Here is a 9,320-nt window from a genome sequence, read left to right as displayed (position 1 = left end):
AGTCACTGGGGGCCAGCTGCTGGACGCCAAGCTTGTTTTGTTTGGCTCTTGACTGCGACATCGTGCCGACATTTCTACACTAATAATACGGCAGCGTTACTTTAGTGGCATTTGTACCTGACTATGGGACTCCTCATTGTTGACCATCATCCGCAGTGTGGCCGACATCGTGGGGTTGAGCACTAGCAACACGACGGACGAGCCCTACCGTGTCCAGCAGACCCTTTATGCCCCCTGATTATACTGGGCATCCCCGCCAAACCCGATTCGGCCGCTCAGTGACAAAATGCGAGGAATGGTGGGTTCCCAGCTGCCATTATGAATACGTAACGGCCGTGGCAACACCGAAAAATGCGAATCATGGCTTAGCGGTTAGAGCGCTCGGCTACTGATCCGGAGTACCCGGGTTGGAACCCGACTGCGGCGGCCGCGTTTAGGTGGAGGCGAAACGCAAAGGCGGCCGTGTGCTGTGCGATGTCAGTGCAAGTTAAAGATATCCATAATAATAATAATTGTTTTTGGTGGAAAGGAAATGGCGCGGTATCTGTCTCATATATAGTTGGACAGCCTAAGGGAAGGGATAAAGGAGGGAGTGAAAGAAGAGAGGAACAAATAGGTCCGTAGTGGAGGGCTTCGGAATAATTTCGACCACCTGGGGATCTTTAACGTGCACTGACATCGCACAGCACACGGGCGCCTTAGCATTTTTCCTCCATAAAAACGCAGCCGCCGCGGTCGGGTTCGAACCCGGGAACTCCGGATCAGTAGTCGAGCGCCCTAACCACTGAGCCACCGCGGCGGGGTTAAAGATCTCCAGGTGGTGGAAAAATATTCCGGAGCCCTCCACTACGACACCTCTTTCTTTTTCTTCCTGTCCCTCCTTTATCCCTTCGCTTACGCCGAGAAACGAGAGATATACTGCCCAATTTCTTTCCCTAAAAACCAGTTTTCATTTTTTCCATGTTGCCGCGCATCCGCCGCAGTGGCTCAGTGGCTAGGGCGCTCGACTACTGATCCGGAGTTCCCGGGTTCGAGCGCGACCATGGCAGCTGCGTTTTTTTTTATGGAGGAAAAACGCTAAGGCGCCATTGTGCTGTGCGATGTCTGTGCACGTTAATGACCCCCAGGTGGTCGAAATTATTCCGGAGTCCTCCACTACGGCACCTCTCTCTTCCTTTCTTCTTTCACTCCCTCCTTTACCGCCCCCTTACGGCGCGGTTCAGGTGTCCAACGATATATAAGAGATACTGCGACATTTCCTTCCCCCAAAACCAATTATTATTATTATTATTATTATTATTATTATTATTATTATTATTATGTTGCCGTGGCAGCTCGCACGTGGGCTGGCCATCCTTTGCGTTTCCCGCCGTTTGGCTTTGGGTGAATTACAGCCGCAGTTGTCTGTGTGTACGAACATCCTTTCAAAACCTCCAATTTTTGGCACCAAAGTTCTTGCATTTTGTTGCGAAATCGAAGGCCGCGAAAATCAAAGGTGAAAGCGGATTGAAAGTTTTGGTATCGTCTTAACGGTTCGAGACACAGAACAGTATTTAGCCTAATGGGGAAGAGCACGCCATACTTGACCGATTGATTTTTTTTTTCGGGATTACTACAATTTTTTTTTCTGCGCAGAAATGTGGGTACGTTGCTGCGAAAATCGCAAAGAGAGTTCGCGATTTACGAATTCACTAAATTTACATTATAAACATGAGGCATCTTCCCCTGTATAATCGGTTTTATTTCGATTTATCCGCATGCATTTTTCCGCATTATTTTACATGCTGTTGACTGCTCCAAACAAGCACTCTTTGTCAAAAATCTTTAAGTCCAAAGGCTTTTCGGTTCAGCCGCATAACACAGCCATTGAGGCACTATTCAAAACCGAATTTCTAGCACAAGTTTTTTCCTGCGGGTAGAGAATGTGCATTAATAGTTGTACGTTGTCAATACCAACCAACGGGGCGGAGGCTTGTGGCTAACGAAAAAGCGTGAAATTATACCGACAAGAGCCCCGCGAGCTGTGGATGTGAGATTTATAGGTGCAACGTTAACAGTAACACATCAAAGTGGGTCAGAGAACACACGCGAGGCACTAATATTCTGGATGAAATCGATAATAAAGCTTCGACAGGGCATGCTTGTTGTGAGCAGAAAATATAAGTGACAGTTCCTTAAAGCAGCGGAGTGGATTGGGCGAGAAGGCACTGGTAGGAGGGGAGAACATACAACAAAGTTTCTGGGAGTAAGGAACTTCTAGACGCCCGTGTGCGGTGCGATGACAGTGCACGTTAAAGAACCCCGAGTGGTCGAAATTTCCGGAGCCCTTCACTACGGCGAGTCCCTCATAGATTGAGTCGCTGTGGGACGTTAGACCCCCGTAAACTATTAACCGTAGCCCCAATCTGTTTCACTGCTTGGTTTGTGGTACTTCATAAATAGTAGAGGCCTTTATTCTAAAGCACATACTGTCCTTCTACAATAGCCTATAGAGTTCTGTCTATAGCTTGATAGTGATGGTACCTGTGCCGACTGATAAAGCATAATACTGGAAGTGTACACCTTTTCTTCCCGTATTGTATGAAGAACTTCTAATTGATCACGGGTGCAAGGACATCCTCGCTCTGTCCTTTGATTGCACCTGTCAGTGACCTCACTTCACGGTTTCTTGCGCCTCTTCTTCACAGCTGGACATCGTGCGGGAGTTCCCTCACTGGAAGACTGTGCTTAACCGCAGCAGGATCTGCTTCTCCGTCACCTCGTCGATAAACTTCGCCATAAGCAAGCGCGTAGCCCTCGACTTCATAACGGAACTACCACGCGCATACCCAGACATGGTCCAGCGCTACACCCGCATCCGGGTAAGCAGCCGGACAAAGCACCTCCTCTCACGTACGCTGTGCGGTGTGAAGCAGAAGACGTATCATCACCTTATCATGTCCACCAATTTCGGACAAAAATTTTGAACATTCGAAGATTGTGAGAGAAGTTTGTTTCATCATGAACTAATCACGCGCACAACCTGTTCACATTTCTTATTCTGTAAATATTTTACGTGTATTACCTCTCCCCCTCTATCCTCTCTTCCTGCCCCCTCAATCTTTCATTTCATTTCTCCATTCTGCTTGCTATCCTTTATTTCCGCTGCCCCAGCTCAGGTGCTTCAGTATCGATGGCAGATGCCAGGGCTATCAAAATATCTTATCCTACCTTTTTATGACTATTTTAATAAACCACTACTACAACTTGTACTACTTGTAAGATGCTTTTACGGTAATATTGTAGGTAATTGCAGTACGTCCTTCCGATATGTAGCAAGATGTTCGGTCGCACCGAACAGTTAAGATTCCCATAGAAAACCAATGGTGAACGCTTTGGGCGATAGTAAAAACGTTAATATAAAAAAAACAAGACTGCCGTCGGGTAATCTGCAGATATGCTGATTCTTACAGCGAAATTTTACATTATTAGAAAAAAAATTGCGTTTATAAACTGTTTCCCGTTCAAAACTCCTCTTGTCCGCAATTGCAGGGTATGTCGATCATCACAGGAAGCGAGGTTCTATGGAGCCACGTGTGTAAACGTTCGTCAGCATCTTGGCCGTTGTGGGCTCTCGATTTCGTCTTTTGTTCATCATCATTTTCTGCTGTATGGTACTTGTGGGGTGTGCTCGGGTTGCCCTATTTCGTCCTGACAGGTTTTAATCATTGAGCCTTCGTAATGAACTTAACCGAAATGGCAGTTTTTACTTCATTTGGAAAACAAACAATTAGGAGTACATCCACGGATACGAGACACATCTGGCATTTATGCGTTGTTCCGATAGTAGCCATTTTCATTCATTCTTAAAGGCCCAAAACTATTGTATTTTAGAAAAAAAGTGCGTTTAAATCGAGCTTTAATGAGGTACTGATAAACAAGCGCTTTTTATTGAACTGCGGCAACAATTCATCCTGCTGCTTAAAGCTCATGAAAGCAGCCACACTTGAAAAGAGCACTGGTTGGGTAGATCATGTAGACTTGTTTGGATTTTCTCGCTTTCTGAAGTTGCATACACCGAGTGCTTCCTAAAATTCTTTGCACTTTTTAAAAACATGCTTTTTAAGTTTAAAGAGCACTTTTTTGGCATAGCATTGTAAGCGATGTAGCGCATCAGAATACAGCTAAAACATCCTAACTAGTAGGCTTGTTAAATAATAATGAGTAGTTAACGTTATAACTACTGTTAGAAATTATATGCTACCACAACCAGTCGTTCTTGTCAGAAAACTTAACGGCATCAAGGCACTCTCTTTCGCGGATTTGTGCGACTAAGCAACACTGCAATTTACTACCGAAAATCGTGCCTGATTCAAATCGAACATCCGCGGCTCAACCCAGAGGCAGTAAAAAATGTTCTGCCTTCACATATACTGTTCTCGTTAATGAATCAATGAGTTTTTCGATAGCACATCCAGAATGAACCATATGATAAATTATACCAGCGTTAGCTATTACTGCTTACGTTTGTTAAGGACGCGTCTGCCTGCAATGAAGGTCAAATTGACCAAAACAGTTACCATGTGACCGCAGTGTGCCACATAGCAACAGTAAGAGCGTAGCGCCTCAAGTGATAACTATACTTCGATCTGTTATATATGTGCCCATATAGCGGCCGTCAAAGTGAGACCCCTGCCCTCCCCCCCCCCCCCCCCCCCAATCTCCCGGGACCACCATCAGCATAAAATTTTATTTCCACCGGTTTACGCAGAAGGTTCAAAGTATTGTCAAATGGCTTGGCATGTTCTTAAGGATAAATTTACTAATTGAGATGAAGCCCGAAACATTGGTGTGGGATTCACACCGACGATCTTTCCGCCCCAAAAAACTGCATTCCGAGGACCTTCAGACGGCCATTACGGCCGAGACGTTCGTTACAGGGGATTCTGGATGTTGTCAAACGATTCGTCGTGTTGTGATGTACACGTTTCTAAAATTCATGAACTGATACAACGAGGAAATATACCGTATATAGCGAAGGTTACTGTAAATCGTAGTAATAGTGCTAAATGCACGAGGTAGATGGCGCTGCCTATGTACAAGAAGGGACGTTTTTTTCTGTGTGAGCCCGTGGGTGTATGTTTTCCTTTCCAGTCTGTAAGGCGGTGTTATGCTGTGTCCCTCGAATCTTTTTTTTTTGCATTGTGCTCGTGAGGAAGCCTCGGAATCCGAAAAACGTTCGAGATCACTGCGGTAACCCGCACTGGAGGAATGCGAGAGCATTGACGCCTCCTCGTTTCTTTTGCCCCTCTTCCATAAATTGCCCATCTTGAGTTTTAAATGAATGAATGAACCCACCGCAGTCGCCAGTGGCTATGGCGCTCGGCTACTGATTCGGAGTTCCCGGGTTCAAACCCGACCGCGGCGGCTGCGTTTTTATGGAGGCAAAACGCTAAGGCGCCCGTGTGCTGCGCGATGTCAGTGCACGTTAAAGATCCCCAGGTGGTCGAAATTATTCCGGAGCCCTCCACTACGGCACGTCTTTCTTCCTTTCTTCTTTCACTCCCTCCTTTATCCCTTCCCTTACGGCGCAGTTCAGGTGTCCAACGATATATGAGACAGATACTGCGCCACTTCTTTCCCCAAAAAACTAATTAGAATTAGAATGAATTAATGAACTTTATTTCCGTCACCATGGGGCATCACGGTTGGGGCGCAGCAATTAGGTGCCTCTCAGCCGGCTCTCAGTACCGGAGACCGCGGAGAGAGTCTTGTAGTAAGCTGCCTCCGCCTGACGGATGAGGATTCTTTGCTGATCCGGGTCGTGGGTATCCCGATCAGCTTTTCCCAGGTGGCAAGGTCTGACATCGTGTAGGCCAGTTGGTATACACGGTATACTGGCCTACACCAATGTCCTTCTAAGGCAAGGTCTGGTATGCTTTGTGATTTAGCCCCAGGAGAATCCTGACACTCCCAAATTAAGTAATTTTGCGAAGTCATTCTGTGGCAGCTACTGCAGAGCTCAGACTCCCCAGTGTCTGCATCGTGTAGTATAGAGTACGGAAAGAATCTGTTGACCTGAAACCTCCTCCAGGCCCTGCACTCCTTTTGAGTGAGTGATCCATCCGGAAGTGAGAGTGTTCTGCTACCCAGTCTAGGTGTTTCGGTTACTTCGTTATACGTTATGAACAGGTTTTTATTCCCACTCAGGGGCACTTCCAGGGCAGCTCGGATGTATAATTCTCGAGCAAAGCTGTGAGCGGCCTCATTCCCCGGAATGCCCTCATGAGCAGGAACCAATATGAGGGAGACCTTTCTGCTTGACGGGTATCTTAGTAATTTGGCGGCTTGACTGGTTGCCCTAGTCCGTTGTTTTCAAACTTGGCGCCACGCTCCGTTTTCAAATTTGGCGCCACGCTTGGCTTCAGTCACACTTCCGGTTTTTCAAATCTGGCACCACTCTATGCTCCAGCCACACTTCCGGTGTTTTCAAATTTGGCACCACTTTTGTTCTGGCCCCGCCCACTTTCGGACATTTTTGGCTCTAATTAATTACCCATCATGCACCTCATGATTTCCCCTGCGATATCTTTTGATGCTATATCTAATGCAATCATTCTTTTTCTTATAACTCAATTCGTTCGAACGTTATCACGATGACACGAAACCGCAAAAATAGCCATACAATGCTTTCGCATTAATAACTCTTGCTTTTTCGGTTCGGTCTGCACTTACATGGTGCATCGCCAGTTTACCACCCCAAACGGGACAAAGTATCCAGTGGAGGAATACCAGATGAAGTACGAATTCGACAACAGGTCGCACACCCACTTCTGGAAGCAATACTTCTACGTCGGTGGACTGAGTGCATTTTTCGCCTACGACGATGCCGAGACGCTCAGATATAAGGTACGCACCTTGCTTGCTTCACTTGAGCACATAATATAATAATCATATGAAAGCATTGCGTAATAAGCCGTAAAGTGAAAGGTTAAATTGAGTGGCTAACGTGATGCTAAAAATAAATATTAATATGCTCAGTGGTCAGGGCGCTCGGCTACTGAGCCGGAGCACCCGGGTTCGAACCCTACTGCCGCAACCGCGTTTCGATGCAGGCGAAACGCAAGGGCGCCCGTGTGCTGTGCGATGTCAGTGCACGTTAAAGATCCCCACCTGGTTGAAACTATTCCGGAGCCGTCCACTAAGGCACCTCTTTCTTCTTCCTTTATTCCTTCCCTTACGGCGCGGTTCGGGTGTCCATCGAGATGTGTGACAGTTACTGCGTCATTTCGTTTCCTCAAACTATTTTCTGATTTTTTTTAAAACCGTAGCCATTAACCTATGAGAAAAGGCCATCCATAATTGTGTTGCCCCGCGTACTAGCGTGCTTAATATGATCTGCAACACACGAGCATATGGCCGCAGCGCTTTTCGGACGCACGGTGGTGCCAACAAGGGACGTGCTTGAAAACAAAGTGGAAAGGATTCTGGTCTTCCACCAGTCAGCCGCATCTCCCGCGCCGTCTGCTCTACACAATCTGAGATGAACTGCGACATGTGCCTTGCGTTGTCGCACAAATGTCACCGTGTTAGCGATGGCGATAACGCTATGCTTCTTTAAACACCAGAAGGGACAGGGGAGAAGGGTCACTGCTGGAACAGCAAAATCATTTCCCTTTCGTTTTCAAGCGTGCCGCTTGCCGGCCCCACTATGCTTCCGGTAAGCGCTGCGGCCACGCGGTCGGTCGTTGCAAGTCATGTTGAGCGCGATAGCACGTGGAATTTTGTTTAATAACGAAGAAAATGGGGGTTTATTTTTTCGCCGATATCTGTGGTGCTACATAATCTAGATAAAAATATTTGGGGGGGGGGTGATCTTGAGGGCTTTTTTTACTGTCTGTGTAGTGCGATGCGGGACCCCTTAAGAATATCCTGCAAATGCCAAGCTGGTGCAACCTTATGCTGAGCTTTGTTTTCCTTCTTTCCGTTTTCCTGAATAAAGAGCAGTCGCAAGTTCCGCGCTGACTGTGTCGCTTCTTGTGCGCTGGATTTTCTTCAATAAAATTGTTACGGCTGGCGCTGCAGATTCCACTGGAAAATTTAGGAGTCTAAGGCCAAACCAAAGCTTGAACACCTTTCGCTCTAAATCGGTCACAAAGGTTTAAATAAGCTCCGTAATCAGTGCTGTTTCTAAATTAAATATTCCATGGGGCCGAAGCGGCGGCTCAGGGGTTATGGCCCTTGGCTGCTGTCACGAAGGACGTGGGATCGATCCCCGCCGTGGGGGTCGAATTCCGCTGAAGGCGAAATTATAGAGCCCCGCGTACTGTGCGATGTCATTGCACCTTAAAGAACCCCAGATGGTCGACATTTCCGGAGCGCTTGACTATAGCGTCCCACATAGCCAGAGTCGCTTTTGGAGATTAGACCACCATAACAAATTAGGTGTGGTTTAAACTTTGATCAACCCTGGTGAAAAGCGAAAGCTTCCAATGCATGACTACGTTCGCAAACACCACACACATGCTGCCCAACGGATTGTCTGTAAAGTGTCGATGAAATGCCCGATGGGGCAGTTGCCGCCTGCCGCGGTGGTAAGATTGTGATGACGTCAGTGGGTCACATGACCTGACACCACGCGATACCTGTCACGTGAATGCACTGACGCTGCCCTCTTGAAAACCTAGCATAGCGAAGCTTTCGCTTCAAAAACAAACCATAAATATTCCATGTGCACATTCCTATACCTATGTGTTTCTTCCCTCTGTGCCTTCATTACCTGGCGCTGCCTGTCCATATCTAGTTATTAGGGACTTAAACACTGTACAACCCATGCCTTTAACCATCATGTCAATGGTGCCTTTAGGTCTACCTTCTAATCGCGTGGAACATGTATAGATGCAGGAGCTGCTGAATACCTATCCGGACGACAGGTGCGTCGTTTTCGACGACCTAGGAGACGACTTCCACGAGGCGACCTTTCGATACGGCAATAAGACGGTCGAGTTCAAGAAGTATGGGCTGCTCCGTGAAGTGAGCGGCGCCATGGTGCAGAGGTACGGGCCGGCCTTCCCACCGCAGTACTACTAGAGGGCCAACACAAGCACCTGGACATCATGGCCTGCCTCATGCATCTCTCTCCAAACCTGAACGCTTTGAACACACTGGAGCATCGTAGCCAAGAATATGAGACTGACAGTAGTGTTGTGTGTGTGGGGAGGGTTTGGGAGGGGGGGGGGGGGGGTGAAGGAGGATGGGAAAGAGAGCAGTGTGAAGCGTTGGGTGAGGATGTCGTTTGGAGGTCAGCCTTCTGTATGAACAGACTCCTCTTCCTGCCTGCC

General features: G+C 47.3%; 1 protein-coding gene across 1 annotated transcript; it reads left to right on the top strand.

Annotated features, from left to right (window-relative positions):
• Positions 1-223: 223 nt before the first annotated feature.
• On the top strand, positions 224-9,069 carry LOC144102552 (uncharacterized). Its single transcript, XM_077635797.1, has 4 exons — positions 224-298; positions 2,688-2,861; positions 6,730-6,888; positions 8,878-9,069. The coding sequence occupies exons 1-4, from the start codon at positions 287-289 to the stop codon at positions 9,067-9,069; spliced, it is 537 nt and encodes a 178-aa protein (XP_077491923.1). The 5' UTR covers positions 224-286.
• The last annotated feature ends 251 nt before the right edge of the window (positions 9,070-9,320 follow it).

Source organism: Amblyomma americanum, chromosome 8 (genome assembly GCF_052857255.1).
Source record: "Amblyomma americanum isolate KBUSLIRL-KWMA chromosome 8, ASM5285725v1, whole genome shotgun sequence".
NCBI classification, from domain to species: Eukaryota; Metazoa; Arthropoda; class Arachnida; order Ixodida; family Ixodidae; genus Amblyomma; species Amblyomma americanum.
Note: the sequence above shows the minus strand (reverse complement) of the source record. Positions and strands in the feature narration are given on the sequence as shown.